Source organism: Eleutherodactylus coqui, chromosome 2 (assembly GCF_035609145.1).
Source record: "Eleutherodactylus coqui strain aEleCoq1 chromosome 2, aEleCoq1.hap1, whole genome shotgun sequence".
NCBI classification, from domain to species: Eukaryota; Metazoa; Chordata; class Amphibia; order Anura; family Eleutherodactylidae; genus Eleutherodactylus; species Eleutherodactylus coqui.
Window position 1 is genome coordinate 107244190 of NC_089838.1, and position 17406 is coordinate 107261595.

The window sequence follows — 17406 nt, forward strand, 5'->3', positions numbered from 1 at the left end:
TAGTATATTTACACTAAAACAATGTACGGGAACGGGTTCCTCATTTTGTTTCAGACATTTTGATATATAGTATGTATGGTTTCGGATTACAGGGCGCATACGGCGTCTGCTTTGGGTCATTTTCTTTTTTTATATTTTATTTTATTCTGTAACCTTTTTTTCTTATTTTTGTAATAATTTTTTTTTCCATCTATGACCCCATGGCGTCATATAAGACCTCTAAGGGTCATTCACAGTCTTTTTTTTTTTTTTTTTAAATTATACACTTTTCCACTGTAGCTGAAGCATCCATGGGAGCCCCAATTACAGGGGAAATATCCCCCTGTAGTGACAGTAGTTACTGGCAGAGCTGATCAGGGTCTGCCAAGACCCCGCAGCCCTGCTGTGCCAGGGGGCACCCGGCGATCGCATGATCGCCAGCGTATTTGGCTGCCGGGGCCCTATCTTCGCTGGATGTTTTTACGCGGCTAATAATCCCCAATGGAGTGAATGCATTGGCATCCAGTGCTTTACATGGTCGTGATTTTTTTTATTGTGGCTAAATTAGCCGTGTAAATAAACTCATGTGAATAAGGCCTGCGTAGAATATATTTTACCCAGAACACTAGTGTTCAACTTCTTAAGCTGAAACCTCATTGAAAGGGAGAAGTTCCAATATAGTTTATTTCATACTTGTATACCTAAGACAGAATGTCGCCCTAATCCACAAGTAGCACTTTGATCTGAAAGCTGCTGAGGCTCTAAAGTCACAGTGGGGACATATCTCATCAAACATGCCATCTGAAGGGTAGACATGCCCAATATCATGTCATATGCAGGTTTCCCACTAGTGGGGGGATAGAAAATGAAGACATTTTGACATCAAGCATTTCCAAGTAAACTGTATTCAGATAGCTCTGGTTCCTAATTAGAATTTTATTTGTAAGGGCTCAGTCACACAATCATAGTGATTCTCCGCTCGCAGGAGTGAAATCGCAGCATGCTGTGATTTGCCGCAATTCTCCGTGGTGAGCCTATTTATTAGATAGTCTCATCGTGGAGAGCTGTCAGTGCTCCTCCCTCCCCCCCCCCCCCCCCCCCCGCAGCAGAATATCGCTAGCAACATTCCCTCACGGCCATGGACAGGGGGCCTTAGGGTCTGCTATTCAGGGGTACAAGGGTGTCCTGCTGAGACCCTCACGATCAGCAAGTTATTTGCAATTCTGGTACAACCCCTTAAATATAGGTGGCTTGAAAATATTTAGGGGTATGGAGTCTGCAACTAATTTAGGTCCTTGGGATCTGAAACTTGTTACTGCATGTGATCAGGTTCTTCCTCAGGGCAGTAAGGACTTCTGCCTTACTTGGACAACTTCAGACAATTACAGGGGTAGACAACTAACGTTGCACTTTAGAGGCCAGTTAGACAACTCTGCCAGTGAGATTTAGATTACAAGACTCAAGCTATAATAACATCTGTAGACATAAACAGGAAGAAACCCCAAAAGTCAGCAGCATGTTTTCAGCTCATTGGCTACAAGACACGTGGGACTTGTTCAGTCCTGTGTCCGTCTTGTACAGAGTTCCTCATTTTTAGGAATTGTGATAGAAACAGGAGTTTGTAAATGAAGCTGTCCATATACTAGTGATATTAGATGTCTATTAAAGGTGAGTTCAACCATTTTTTGCTAAATTGATGTCATCTGTAACTCGTCCGTAATACTGATTTATACTACAACCGTGTTATAATACGCCTGTCTGAAAGCGGCCCAAAGATATATATATATATATTTTTTTTGCCTTTTGCCATAGTGTTCTTAACGTTTCTACTTTTACAATGCAGTAGCTGGATGAAGCCTTATGCTCTGCAAGGTTAGCTCCACTTTATTTTTACTAGTGTAATTGAAATATGTGTTTATTATTTTGTGTTTTATGACTGGCATGTAACACATTTTACGTGGAAACATGTTTTGACTTGTGCTGTGTTTGTAGTGTTTCTGTGATTTTTCACAGGTACGTTTTTCACCATTTTTTATCTTTTAGTTCTATGATTACATTATTATTTATTAAATATTAATCTTTCCATAATAATACACTTGCCTCTATGTACACTGTATGTGTAAATACGTAAGCCTGTGTACTTTGGAATTTCCAAGGCTGCTTGCTGGGGCAAGTAATTTAGGAATAATATAATGGGGAAGTGTTACTCCTAAAATGACCCAATATTGAATGCAGAGTAATCGTGGAGGTTTTGAAAATAATAAAGCTGTTCACATTTCAAATATCCACATTTTTCAGAGTTTTTTAAAAGCCTTATCTCACTATCGGACGTTCCTGAACATTTAGACTACAGAAAATAGGGAAACTTTTCATAAAGATTAGAGCTTTCCTGGTGGTCTAAAGATGTGGAGGGGTAATTGTCACTAACTTTGGGGGTCTAGGGTAGTTGTCCCCCTTTTGGTGTTCTATGGTCGAAGAGGAAGTCCATATTTTATTCTTTAGTGGTCTAAGCGTTCATTCATATGGGACTGTTTGTGATGCAGTTTTACCACATCCAAACAAAGTGTGCATTTTTTGCCACAGTTTTGTCTCATTCCATATCAATGCACCCTTTCAAATCACTAAGCAACTAAACAACACCGTGGCACCCTGAAGAACCAATATATAATTAAGATTATGTGGTTTATTGATTATATATGAGGGCCAATAGTGGAGTAGTAAGATAATAACCCCTTCTTGCTCCATGCTGTACATGTATGTCATGGAAGAAAAGCATTTCTTGTGAAATGATGTATATGTACAGAATAAGGATGGGGTGGGCTCAGGAGCTTGGAAAAGCTAAGTAACAATCTGAGTGGAGCTGTAATGAACAAATCTGCCTAATTATGCTTTGATACATTCAGCATACTAGAGCATTACCTGGCAGATTTGCCATGGGGGCACTGAGAAAGTTGGGGAAATTTACACAATGCAAAGATATATTCACAAGTGCCACTTTTTGAACTGCAGATTTTTGGACACACCAGCTCAGCACAAAGTCAAAATTATAACGAAACATATGTGATCGTTCTCAGTGAGAGAAACCAAGTGATCTTGTAGATATGATACCTTTTACTGGCTATAAAAAAATGATGTTATTATGAGCTTTCAGGTGTTGCATGGACCCTTCTTCAGACTGTGAAAGTTTCATAAGCCTGAGGAAGGGTCCATAGAAGACCCGAAAGCTCACCATAACATCATGTATTTTTGTTAGTCATTAAAAGGCATCATATCTACAAGATTACTTGGTTTTTCTCACTGAGAACAATCACATTTTGCCCTACTGGCTAACACGGTACCAAACCTTTTTTTTTTGTTCTTTTGAACAAACGCATAAAACGTACTTATTCCAGGTATAATTCATGTAATGAAGCTTCACAGATTCCCCAGAGGAGGCTGAGAGGGAAATTAACCATCTGCACAGCACAATCTATGAATGCGGTTCTTGAGCCAAAGATTGTACTGTACATCCCAGTGACAGGGGAAGCTTCTATAATGTCATCCTAATGTATATTTGTTCTAAGCAATATAGGGTCCTGTCCACTGCTAATGGAAAACGAAAATTAACGGCCCAATCACCTAATATATTAGCGTTTGCTCCTTTGTTGGCTGATTGGGGACATATTTACAAGGACCAATAAACAAGCAAAAACATTGTCCATGAATGTTCGTGTCCAATCATCGGCCTGTGAAAAAGGGCTTTATGGGCCATTTACACGGGGTGATTGCTCAAAACGCGTTCAAACAAACGAAATTAAGCAACAATTGTCCAGTGTAAAGGCAAAAAATATTTAGTATTTGTTCACTTCTCGTTATCGCTGACTTTTAGTCAGGATAAAAACTATCGCTGGATCGCTGACTTCTCGTTCCGTGCAAATGCTCTCCCGCTCAGCCATTCACATAGAAGCCCACGATCCAGCGGTGAAGTCTGTCAGTGTAAATGCTCTGCACCACCACTAACGAACTTAGCAGTCGTGCAGAGCTTGTCCCGTCTAAATAGGACATTAAGTAATATTTCCATTTGCTTGTTGGTGTACAATTTGAAAAATGGTGTCAGACTGCATTCCAGGAGTCGCGGGACAATGGCTCACTCTTGAGCACGCATTACGACAGTACCGTGACACTCAGTGGTGTTTCACTAGAGAAAATCACGCTTAAGTGCACCCAGATTTTCATCTTTAAGGCCCAATGTTCACCTGTGGATTTGATTTATTAAATCCACGCGGATCTCCTGCGCGGGGGATCCACAGCCGCCCATAGGAAACAATGGGGCGTCCGCAACTGAATTAGCCCTGCAAATTTGATTTTTAGGTACTTTGTGGATGCCCCGCGCGGATCTAAAATTGCAACATGCTCCATTTTATCGCAGATGTGGCTCCGTTCATCTCTATGGGAGATGAAAACACACAATCTGCAATCACCCGCAAGCCATTAAAAAATCGTTTTAAAGATGATCTGCAGTGCATCCACTATAGATATCCGCGGGTGCCATGGACATTGGGCCTATGGCTACGTTCACATCAGCTTTCACTTCTTCGTATCTCTGTTTCGTCTTTAGAGTAGCAAGAGGGAAGAGAATGTATCCTATAAAGTCCCCACTGATTTCAGTTCGCCTCTGTTCCTCTTGGCCTTTTGACAGAAAAAACAAAAAGACTGAACTGCAGGACTTTTCTTCCATCCCAAACAAAGATTGGAGCTTTGCATTTTTTAACACTGCTGCAAATCAGAACAATTACAAGTATTCCAAAGTTTGATAGTTTGTTTTGTATGTTTTGCTATGTTTGAAGAAAAAGAGTGTCCCCACATTTCTAGCCACAACTTTTTTTTATTTTTCTGTCGATGGAGCTCTTTGCAGGCTTACTTTTAGTGGGACTAGCTGCAGTTTCCATCGGCACCCTTCTGGGTTGCATACGATTTTCTCATCACTTTTTGGGCCTCATTCACATCTGTATCGAAGGTTGTGTTAGAAGCCCTTGTCGCAGATTATGGAAATGATAAGAAACAATTGTGCTGTACAGAGTGTTGTTGTTTCTGATAAAATGACGGACAGCTGATGGATTCCTGTTACAGTAAATTGAATCTGGTGCCGCTGGTGACTGGGATGTGAGAGATCCAGCACCACCATCACTTTTATTGCTCTGCTCCGACAGTGGATTAATTAATATAATGAAGATTATAACAGTTATGTGAATTAAGCCTTGTCTTTTTTGGGGAGGTGGGATATACTTTTAAAGGTTATTTGTATTGTGTCTTTTATTTGTTTTTTTTATTTTTGAAACATTTTATTTTACTTTTTAAAAACATCTTGAAGGGACTTGATGCATATATATTGCACTGGAATAATTCTCCATTGGAGACATTTTGTTAGGCACTGCCTCTCTCATGGCTTAATAGGAGTACAAAGATGGCAGACCTGGGGCCTGCACTGCGGCAGTGTAGATAGGCTAACAGAGCGAACTTGTCTGTCTAACCAATTAAATGCAGGCCACTGTTGTCTGTATAGTATCTAAAGGGTTAAACAGCTGGGATCAGAGTTCTATCCCAGATAATATATAGCTGACACCTGCTGCAGATGGTGCAGGCTCCGCTCCTGAGGCCACATCCTATAGCCATGCTGTACATGTATGATGCTTAGCGCTAATTACATAGCACCGTGTAAATGTGTGGCACACAAAGTCCCTGTAGTCCATATTAAAGACTCATCAGTACTTTTCTTGGAGTCTACTTAGACAGGCATTTCCTAAGCTGGTCTCAGAGTATTCATCTGGGTACAAGGCTCAAATCTTTTAAATCAGTTTGTCTCATTTGGTTGCACTTCTGTTCTGCGCCTACACCAGCTACGAGTTGGAGTAGGTTTTTGCTATAATCTTCACCAATTTCTTGAGTAGATTATAGTAAATATGACGGACTGTTCTTGGCCACACCCCTAAAAGTTTGAGTGCCCAAGAAGTTCCAGTTTCGGCATGTGTCCCAAAACTATGACTTTTGAATGCCAGAATTCTGGCATCCCGTGCTTCTTAAACAGGCCCCGATATTCTCTCCTGGGGCCATGGAATGCCTCTGACAGCACTATTGGTAATATGACTGTGGCATGCAGCATACGTTAGGGTAGCTTTACACAATATGGTTGTGGGAAAATTGCATCAAAATCTTTTTCCTGCGACTTTTGAGCGTCAGCGCCGCTCCTTCTTGCAAAAACATGGCCGCCACTTGAGATTTTCTCATACAATCTTGCCATGATTCTTTAGCGCGAAAGTCAATAGGGCTTTCTCATGTTAAACGCACACCGCAGGAAAATCACACGTTCGTGCGTTGCGATGTGATAAAAGAAGGCTGCATAGGGAAACATGGAGGATAAAAAAAAGAAAAATTGCGAAATGAAGAAAGATAGAACATGCTATAATTTTTAATTTTTTTATTTTAACATCACGAGTGAAAACTTTGCAAATATGTAGGAAACCATTGAAGATCATTGGTTTGATAATTCTGCATTTTTACTCACTCTCGCATGGAGCTAAAATTGCATGATTTTATGGCCCATGTGAAACCGGCCTTACTGTGTGTTCACAATATTTGCTTCTTCTTAGCTGTAATACATCTGTAGTATTGTGTATTTAGTACAGGTAGAAGCAACATGAATCCCTATGAGCCATTGTTGTGTAATCAAACATTCTTGCACTAACAAACAGAACAAGGTGGATAACAAGTGTAATATTTGGAGTATAATCATATGCATGCAGTAGAAGTAATTAAAGTTATGAGATGAAACAAACCATGTAAGCTGGGACAAGAACGCCACCATCATGTCTGTAAGCTGTTCTGCAGATTGTTTCTGGACCCAGAGGCTCTTGGCCCGATTCAGCCTTACTATAAAGGTAAACATTCACTACAAGTTGCGCTTCCCACATTAAAGCATTATATTTATTTGTAGGAATCTTGTAGAATACTATCCATGCCCACGGCCGTGACGGACTGTGCCAGCGGAATATCGCAGCGGAGTCCACCACGGCACCCCCCTCAAAACCCTCATAGTTACCACTCCGAATCCTCCGGGTGCATCCCGCATGGAGGGCTGGACACATGTGCAGTACAGTGCATGACGCGCTGGCAGTGTCAGATGGCACAGCCGGCGGTGGTCAGGACACGCATTCACGCAATACTTATGTTGTGCTACAGCAGAAGTATAGTGTGACGGCCGGCTTCCATTGACTACAATGGAAGCAAGGGATCATCCTGACTACATTGACTACAATGGAAGCCGTATTACTGCAGCATTTAGAATGGTTTATTTCACACTGCGGAATTCCGCAGCGTGAACATTGAGCTATTAGGAATCCGGCCGTTGGCATTAGCCCTAAGTGTTTCGCTCCCGCAATCAGTGGTGTACTATACCATTGACTTGTCTGTGCCTATGCAGTAGAGTAGTTTGTGCAGGAAAAAGGTTTTTTCTTGTTGAAAAACATTAGCATAAATTCTTATTAGCAGTTTTGCGTGGAGGTGCACTTACAGGCTATATGCCCCTTTGTGGCTATTTTGTCTCTTTCAAAAGATGTATGGAGTCATCTTCTAGAAGGTCAATATTAGGTTAGTTTCACACTTGCGCTGGAGATTGAGGGGAAGGAGAGTGAATAGTTTACAGCAGGGGTGTCCAATCTTTTAGGCGTCTCTAGGCGATATTGGCATAAGAAGAGTTGTCTTGGACCACACATTAAATACACAAGCACTAACGAAATGCATTGGAATTCTGCATGTGGATTTTGCCCATTCTCAGGGATCTACTGCAAAAGCCGTGACAGAAAGCCGCATTTTACCGAAATTTTTAGAGCCGAAATTCGCACATATAGATATTTTGCTATGTGAACATACCCTTAGGCTACCTACACACAGGCGAGTGTGATCTCAGACCGATATCATGCTGACCAGCGTGCACTTTCATGCCAATGTGAGGCATTTTTCTGTCAAAAACGCCCATCAATTCTATGAAGTAGTGATTAGAGATGAGCGAGTATACTCGCTAAGGCTAACTACTCAAGCGAGTAGTGCCTTAGCCGAGTATCCTCCCGCTCGTCTGTAAAGATTCGGGTGCCGGCGGGGGGCGGGAAGCTGCAGGGGAGAGCGGGGAGGAACGGAAGGGAGATCTCTCTCTCACTCTCTCCCCCCGCTCCCCCCTGCTCACCGCTGCAACTCACCTGTCACCCGCGCCGGCCCCCGAATCTTTAGAGACGAGCAGGGAGATACTCGGCTAAGGCACTACTCACTCGAGTAGTTAGCGTTAGCGAGTATACTCGCTCATCTCTAGTAGTGATCCTTACGTTAGAGGATCAGTAAGTGTTTTCTACTATTTTATATGGGGAACCTCGCATCACACTCCATGCAATGCGTTTTACTGTCCCATTGAAAACAATGGGCAATGCGTTTCAAGGGACACAAAAAGATAGGACATGCAGCTCATGTATAGGACAAATCTCACGCAAGTTTCTCAGCTGTGTGAAAGTGGCATTAGAGTTCAAATCAACTAATACCCACGTGAGACACAGAGGCTGGCAGCACTGAGCTGGTAACTTCTGAATGGATGCAGCTGGGGTCGCTAACCTGCCTAGTGTACTTACTTGCATTGAGGACCCTAACGCGGACTTCACATGGGGTGTAATTGCCGTGGAATTTCCATGCAGACTTTCTGCATGGAAAGTCCGCCTGCAACTTTTTATCCCGGGAATAGCCAGCAAAGTGGATGAGATTTATAAAAATCTCGTCCACACGCTGCGGCCAAGTCGCACTGAAATTGACATGCCGTGCAGAATTCAAAGATGTGGCATGTCCATTCTTTCCCCGCTTTTGCAGCGCCTCCTATCTCTTTGGGGAGAGATGGCTGCAGTGGCATGCAGATGGTGAAGCCGCTCCAAAACCCACGGCCTTGCATTTCTCTTGCGGAAATCTCATGGTATTTCCGTGTGGTCATTCCGCTAGATTTCCGTGGGATTTCAGTCCCGTGTAAACCCAGCCTAAGGGTGCCTACCCACTAGTGTCTTTTTTTCCCTGCGAAATTTGCAGCATTTTTTTTTCTGCAGGGGTCTATGGGACTTGTAATGTTAAAATCGCGATCACGCAAAATCGCAATTTACCGCAAAATCATCGTAAATTGCGATTTTGCGCAATCACGATTTTAACATTACAAGTCCCATAGACCCCTGCAGAGAAAAAAATGCTGCAAATTTCGCAGGGAAAAAAAAACTCTAGTGGGTAGGCACCCTAAGGCCCGCTTCAGACAGGCGATAAAATTGGGCAAGATTTAAGCATTGTGAGGTGCACAAATCTTGCACAAATATGAACCCAATCTTGTGAATGGGGCATGCACATAAGCGATGTTTTCCTGCATGGCACCATGAAGCTATGCTATGCTATGCGGGAAGCAAATTGCGGCATGCTATAGCTTACTGCGTCATCTCACATCGTAGCGCCCATTCTTTTCAATGGGGCCAGCGGCAGCATCGCCGGCCCCTTTAAAAGCTATGTGAGAAACGCCACAATCCTTTGCCGCGGCTGTGGGAGCCACGCAGGGGGATCTCTTCATCCCTTAATTAATGCGAGGCTGTTTTGCCTTGAATGCGCTTTGTATCCATGGGGATTTCACATGGGCGGCGAGTGCGATATTGGGCGGAATTCCCGGCCCCATATCGCGCTCACCGTTGTGAAGTTAGCCTAATTTTTCACTGTCTGACTATTAGAATGTATTAGTTAATCTGCCCCAATATATGTAAATGTACTGTATACTGCTCTACTCATTACATAAGTGCACTACTAATTCCTTCATACAAAATCAAGTATAATGGATGGTATACGGTAAAGTTTGTCAATTCTGCATGGGGTGAACTGCATCTGAAATCACCATAATGGAGAGATAATTACAGTGTAACAGCAATGGTGAGTCAAGCCAGGAGGGAAATAAAGTACATCGCAGATATGTGTAATTTGTTTTTATGAATATGGATGGGGGGTATAAAAATGATTCATTCATACTAATTGGCCGCTGTCATAGCTATAGGCAAATTTTCTCTGCCTTATATCTTATTCTTAAGTGATAATGTTGGTAACTTCTAGCCTCAGCTCAGAATGAGAAGTACATTGTTCAAAGTAGAGAGAACAGAATGTCTCGTTGATCACACATTTGGCGGGGGTTTGATAACTACCTGTACCCAGATACGCAGATTAGGGAATCCAAGAACATATTGGACCATACATAATACCTTGGCTGGGTAATGAAAGGAATAAACACCATGTTTCAGAATCAAAAACTAACAATTATATCTAAGTTGAACCCAGACAAGGACAAAAGTTCCTAGTTGTGTGCTAAAGTCTAGTAGGGCCTGTAGCTCTTTATTCTTATGGATCCAGAGGTGGACCAAGTCCTCCAGCACTTATAACCAACATGTACATGTGGGCATAGATTATTTGGAACTCCCTGCCTCTATGTTGAGCTATATGAAGGACCTGGCTTTCATGGAGTTATTCATACATTGTATTCACAATTTTTTTTCACTAAAATGACCTTAATTATCACTGTCATCTTGTTACACTCTATATTTATTAAGGCCCATTTACAGAAAGAAAGATAATCTTTCATACAATTAAAAGATTGAAAGTTTTAGCAACCTTTTTGCATAAAGTGTTAATGGACACTAATATCCATTAATCCTTTATCATCTTCATTTGCATGTAAATGGGCCTCCATGAGCTGTTTGCAGAGCCCAGCGTGTGACTAATCGCACACCCTGCTGTGCAAACAGATGCATTGTGTTTCTTCCTGCTGGCGGCGGAATACAATGTAATCTCCTGACTCCCGCAGAAAACACAGCATGCAGTCTGTTGAGAGATACTTTATCATCATTCAGAGGAGTACACGATGGTAGCATTTACATGTAACGATTATCTCTCATCTTCGCTTTAATGAATTTTGAGCGATCATCTTTACATGGGCCTTTATTTCAAACCGCACTTCTTGCACGTCTTTGTGGCTCTCAAAACTGGGCCTTTAGCTAACAAAATAAATAGGTGACTGTAGAGATCTATATGACAGAATAAGATTATGACTTGCTATACAGAATATATATAAAATATAGACTAGAATTCTGAATGTTTGACATTTTACACAGCTGATTTGGGAAATGTCTACATTTGCTGTGATTCTACTTCTTCATCCAACATTTGTATACAGTGTGAAGGCTCTTATGTCAAAACTATCCTGGGATGACCAGAAATATTTGTATGGCTAGGTGTGACCCAGGCAGTAAAAGGCCTTACTGTTTAAATGCCAGAGAAGTAGAGCTTCGTTTTGTGCAAAACTGTTGAGAGAACTTGGCATAGAAAGCAGTAAATACAGATTACTAATACTTATTTAAAGAGGTGGAACTCAAGACACGGCAATGCACAAATGGGTCTTAGTTTTTCCAGGCCTGAAATGCAAACTAATAACTGTGCAGCAATGAGCAACCCATCCACTGACTAATTCACTGTAAAACCCCCTAAAACTTTACTTTTATTAACAAATAAATGAAATAACGAGGTATTGAACCCAGAACACAATAATGCCCCAAAATGCTAAAACCCTATTCCTGTGCTTGATGTCCAGAAAATCAGTTCAAGGACAGCCGGCTGTCATAAGAGGAGAGGTTAATTTAACTGCATAGTTACCTAATCTATGTACAGAGAGTTGCTAAAGTCCCTCCCCCTCAACCTGCTGGCAGCTCCCATAAGCTAGGAAGGGAGGGGGAAGGAATTTAGCATGGCAAGCGCTACTAAAATCCCTCCATGTCCCCTTGCTGGCAGCTCTCATAGGCTTCTATGGGAGTTTCTATTGCTATTATCAGCTGGCAAGGGAACTTAAATGTTAATCATCCCACACTGGAAACCTGTAGAACAACAGATCCCAGCAGCACAACCTAACAGAGGCATTGAGCAGTATAACCAAACTACCTCAGAGCCATAAGTAACAGTGAGACTGATTTTTTGGACATGAAGGACAGGAATAGGGGTTTTAGCATTTTGGGACATTGTTGTGTTCTGGGTACAATACCTCGTTATTTTATTTATTTATTAATAAAAGTTAATTACAGTGAATTAAAATGCAAACTAGCAGCTATCCAGGGTAAAGAAGGCCTACAGTTTATAAAGAGGCAAAGGATTGCAGTCTAAACTGATTTATCGATACAGTAAAAAAAACTCACCAAAAGATCATCTTCTTGATGACCGCTCCTGAGCTGGACCACAGTTTACTGAGACACACCATGTAAACAGGGACCAGCGTGAGATCAGGGAAACATCAGGATGGGGGTGGTAGGAGATTGGTAAGGTGTACAGCTTTGACAGCTATTTGTAAAAAAAATTAATGGGGTTGGAAAACTCCTTAACCCTTTCCAATCCACTCTCTGATGACTTCAAGCATTCTGATTAAAGGCTGTACAGCTCCGATGTCGGAAGATGTCTGGCAGGGTATTCGCACTGTGTATTACTGGCCGCTCTGTCGGGGGGCCTCTCCAGCATGTCCCATACCGCAGTACTGGCTCTAGCCAGCAGATGGCACCATTGTATAATGGCAGAAAGAGAAAGCTCCCTAGGAAACCCTGAATCCAAAATTGGATTGCAAAGGGTTAAATTACAGCATCAAATCTTAAAGAAAGCCTAGTGTTATTCAATCCCACCATGAAATGAATACATTCTTGTTCCATTAACTTATAGCACAGTTCAGCTGTACTATGATGCAACTATTCTGATCTCACTATGTTGCAGATTTGATCATATTCCTGGGAAAAAATACACAAAATCTGTATTATCAGTATCATTCTAATCAATGTTGTTTTTTCCTTTAGATAAATGAAATTAAAAAAAGCAAGATGAAAAGTGAAGATAATGGCAGCATCAGAGCGATTCACCGCAGCTCCCAGCCACCAGGGACCATACGCTTGGAAGAAAAAGAAAAGAAAATAATCCCCTTGCAAACTAGAATAACTCAAAAGATAAGGAAAACTTGTAGTTGTTCCCCAAGTAAAGCCAAAGACTCACTACTCAGTTTCCTGCCTGTGCTGCAATGGCTCCCCAAGTACAAACTGAAAGAGTACCTGCTGGGCGACGCCATGTCTGGCCTTATAGTCGGTATTCTGCTAGTTCCACAGTCTATTGCTTACTCCCTTTTGGCTGGGCAGGAACCCATCTATGGCCTTTACACATCGTTTTTTGCATGCATTATATATTTTCTCATGGGAACCTCTAAACATATTCATGTTGGAATATTTGGGGTGCTGTGTTTGATGGTTGGCGAAATCGTGGACCGAGAACTGCAAGCTGCAGGTTACGACAAAGTGGATAACCAAGGAGGACATTTGTCAACAGTCACCAGTTTAATGGCCAACGAAACACTCGATGCTAATCACACTTCAAGTATGACTTGTGATAGAAGCTGCTATGCAATTACAATAGGAGCCACCGTTACATTTATGGCTGGAGTCTATCAGGTATGTTGTGAAAAGAGTGGAGCACAATAACCAATTACATTAGATCAGTAACTGCTCCTTTTTACCTGTCCACTAATTTAGATAGATCACCCTGAGCTATAATTGCCTTATTATCTGCATCAACAACCTGTGCATTGAAGGTTGACCGTATCCAACTGTGAGCAATGCCGGTCAAAGACATGGCCAAATTCTAGTCCGATTAGATGTCCTAATGCAACAGTTGAGAATCGGGAGGTGCCAAAATGGGAAATCTATTAAGTCAAGTGAGTCAGAACACGTAGATCAGGTGACTCGTTTAATTAGAGAGCACACTTTTCGAGGGAGTAGGACCCAAACCAGTAAAACCTGGTTGTCTGCTGTGCCTCCGGCCAGAAAATGTGCAGAGCAATGATGTGTCAGTAACCTTCTGACATAATTAAAGCGACCTTCCGGGCCTGAACAAACAAAGATGGCCACACCGCTTCTCTGAATACCAGTGTATTAGTGTAAATTGGTAGTCTGATGCGCCATTCACATGGAACATTTAGGCTAGGCTCACACAGCCGGATTTGAATTGCATTGACTTACGCAGTTTCCATAGCATTAGCGTGTGGGAATTGCGTGATCCATGAGCGGAAAATAAAGTGCATCATGTTCTATTTCACAGTGGATATACGCGATGTAGAGCCTATTGTTCTCTATGGTCGCGTATATATCTGCAGCCCATACGTAATTACATTGCGTATGGGCTGCGTGTATCCACATCATCGCTACGTGGCGGCATGGGAAGTATAAACAGAACAAAACCAACAGGTGTACTGCACATGAGCGCCTGCGTAAGTACGCGGTCATGCACAGTATGATTCCATGGCAGTACGCAGGATAACAGCCGGGCTTACAGCTGTTATCCACTGCGGGTGCTCCTCAGTGGATTACGCTTACGACCGTGTGACCCCCACCTTTGGCCTTATTCACACGACCAAATATACCCCACTATATAGCCGTGTTAAAAATCGCGACCATGTGAAGGATTGGATTTAGAGATGAGCGAACGTACTCATTTCGAGTAATTACTTGATCGAGCACCGTCTTTTTTCGAGTACTTCCGTACTTGGGTGAAAAGATTCGGGGGGCGTCGGGGGGTGGGGGGAGGCGTGGTGGAGCGGGGGTAGCAGCGGGGAACAGGGGGGAGCCCTCTCTCTCTCCCTCTCCCCCCACTCCCCGCTGCAACCCCCCACTCACCCACGGCGCCCCCCGAATCTTTTCGCCCGAGTACGGAAGTACTCGAAAAGCGCGGCGCTCGGGCGAAAAAGGGGCGTGGCCGAGTATGCTCGCTCATCTCTAATTGGCTTCCAATGTATTCAATCACATGAATGATTTTTGGACACGTAAAAATAATCGCAACGTGAAAAATAGGATATTGGCGACCGAAAAAAGATAGGTCTGGACCTACCTATTGCCGAGATACGCTGTGGGCTCCCATAGACTTCTATGGGAGTTGAAAAAAGGGGAGGGGGAGGGAGTTTAGCTGACAGAGAAAGAAGACAGCTGGCTCTGTTTAAGCATTAGCAGTCATTCCAAAGATTTCTACTGAGCAATGGATTTCTACACAGCAGCGTATTTTTTTTGCTGACACGCAGCAGTTGTCCATGTGAATGGCCAGAAATACACTAATTAAGATGGGGACTAGATTGCAGATTTTCTTAATTCATGGAGCATAGCGCCGAACGTAAAAACACATATGGTCGTGTGAAAAAGGCTTGATTCAGAGATTTGTTTAAAAAAAACGACCAAAGACTAAACGACTAACGAGAATCGTGGTTCTCGCTGGTTGCGCAATTTCAGCCGGCATAAAAACTAGTGCCAGCTTGGGCACTTATCATGCTGTTTAGACACTATTCGTTCAATATTTCACATAAGAATGTGAAACGCTGAACTATAAGTGCCCGAGCGTCGCACGATTAACAATGATAACCATGCAGTCTAAAAGGGCTGCCCGACCGCAAACAAGCTGGTAATGACATCACTAGTTCGTTCCGTTGGGCAAACAAGAATGGTGAGAATCTCAGTCTGTGTAGAAGGGGCATAAGACACTACATGGCGGTCTGACTGGCCAGCACTGCTTATGTTGGCAGCACTAGTTAATCAAAGGTGGTGTATTGTATTTGCGTGCATATACACAGATGAGCGAGATATCAGTCCAAGAAAGTCAGGCTGATATCAGCCTTGCAAACATGCTCTTGGCGAGTACCTGCCCGCTCGAGAGAAAACGTTCGGCTGCTGGCGGCGGGCAGGGAGCGGCGGGGGAGAGCGGGGAGGAACAGAGGGGAGATCTCTCTCTCCCCCCCGCTACCCCCTGCTGACTGCCGCAACTCACCGCTCCCCCGCGCCGGCACCCGAACCTTGTCTCTCGAGCAGTCAGATACTCGCTAAGGGCAATGCTCGCTCGAGCAATTGCCCTTAGCGAGTATGCTCACTCATCTCTAATCTGCATGTGACTGCGATGAGAATTTACTTTTTACTCCTATAGGAAATAATAGATGATATTGCCCAAAAAATAGGACATGCTGCTATATTTCTATCTTGCAGCACTGCTATGGGAGAAAAATCGCCTATGCAAAAAGGCTCCTTGCAAATTATTTTCGGCGAATCTTGTGCGTCACTTAACACACAAAACCTGGCTGCGGCTGGAACAGGACAGATATATCTGTAAGCTCCGTCTACCCCCGCAGTGACCTTCCCATGCCCAGGTCCGTCCCAGCAAACCCTTACTTACAAACAGACATAAATCCTCGGCTTTTTTTACTCTAGTACCAGTTTAATCGGTTTAATCTGCTGATTATAAAAGGAGCGAGGCAGAAGGGAATCACTGCTGCGTCACAAGCAGCTCCTTCTAAATGTCACCATAGCAATGCATTAACACCTCCCAGTAAGTGTTATTCCTGTCTACTGCACATCATTATATCCAGATACATTGTATCCGGGTGTACAGTAACTGTTGCAGGTGTACAGCTGGAGGGGGGTTATGGATGCCGGTCCGAATTAGTTCAAACTGAAGCAGAACTTCATCAGTAGCCGTAACATAGTGTACAACAATGTCTAAGAGCCGTCATGGTGGTAGTTAACATTGTTGCCTTGCAGTGCTGGGGTCCTAGGTTCAAATGTGACAAAGGACAACATCTCCATGGAGTTTCTATGTTCTCCCTGTATTTCTTCTTCTCAATAAATGTATGCACTATATAATGTGATTATTATGAAGAAACACAGGGGGGGACATAGAAACGCCATGCAGATATTCGGTACTAGTGTAGTATGTCTCCACCAGAAGTATAGGTTGGACTGGCTTAGCTACAGGTAACACCCAGGTCATGCGCAAAGCTTCCCATTGGTTCCTACACACACACACCTTCTCCGCACAGCCATGCCCACCTCTTGACCCGAGCCTCCGGAACTCACTCAGCCCAGCATTTTTTCCCCGTCCGTTTTGCCCTTCATCAGCCAGCAGCAGCAGCTGCATCCCGCATGGAACTCTGTGGCTCCCTTCCTCACCTAAGCATCCTCACTGCTAGACGGAAGTTATCATTCACAGATGGCGGAAGGAGGAGGGAAAGCCACCGGCCGGGCAGGAGAAGGGCGTCTTGTAACAACAACCGATGGCAGGCAGGAATATCGGCCAAAACCAGAGGGAGTGGACATTACATATAGGCTACTAGTGGAGCATGTCTCCACCAGAAACTGTGTATGCACGAGCCAATGGGAAGCTTTTTGGCGTGACCTGGGTGTTACCTGTAGCAGCGGCAGCCCAAACTATACTTCCAGTGGAGACATTCTACACTAGTACCCAGATGTTCTCCTTGGCTAGATTTGAACCTAGTACCCCAGTATTGCTAAGCTGCAATGATAA

General features: G+C 43.2%; 1 protein-coding gene across 3 annotated transcripts in view; it reads left to right on the plus strand.

The window, feature by feature from the left end:
- SLC26A2 (solute carrier family 26 member 2) overlaps window positions 1-17406 on the plus strand; it is a 40560-nt gene that overhangs the window by 6536 nt on the left and 16618 nt on the right. For 2 of the 3 annotated variants that reach the window (XM_066591313.1, XM_066591314.1), the window contains one exon: window positions 12882-13523. In XM_066591313.1, the coding sequence (XP_066447410.1) occupies window positions 12906-13523 (618 nt within the window). In that variant the 5' untranslated portion in view covers window positions 12882-12905. Of the gene's footprint in view, window positions 1-1467; window positions 1648-12881; window positions 13524-17406 lie in introns of those variants that run through there. The other variant, XM_066591315.1, reaches the window with a different exon arrangement.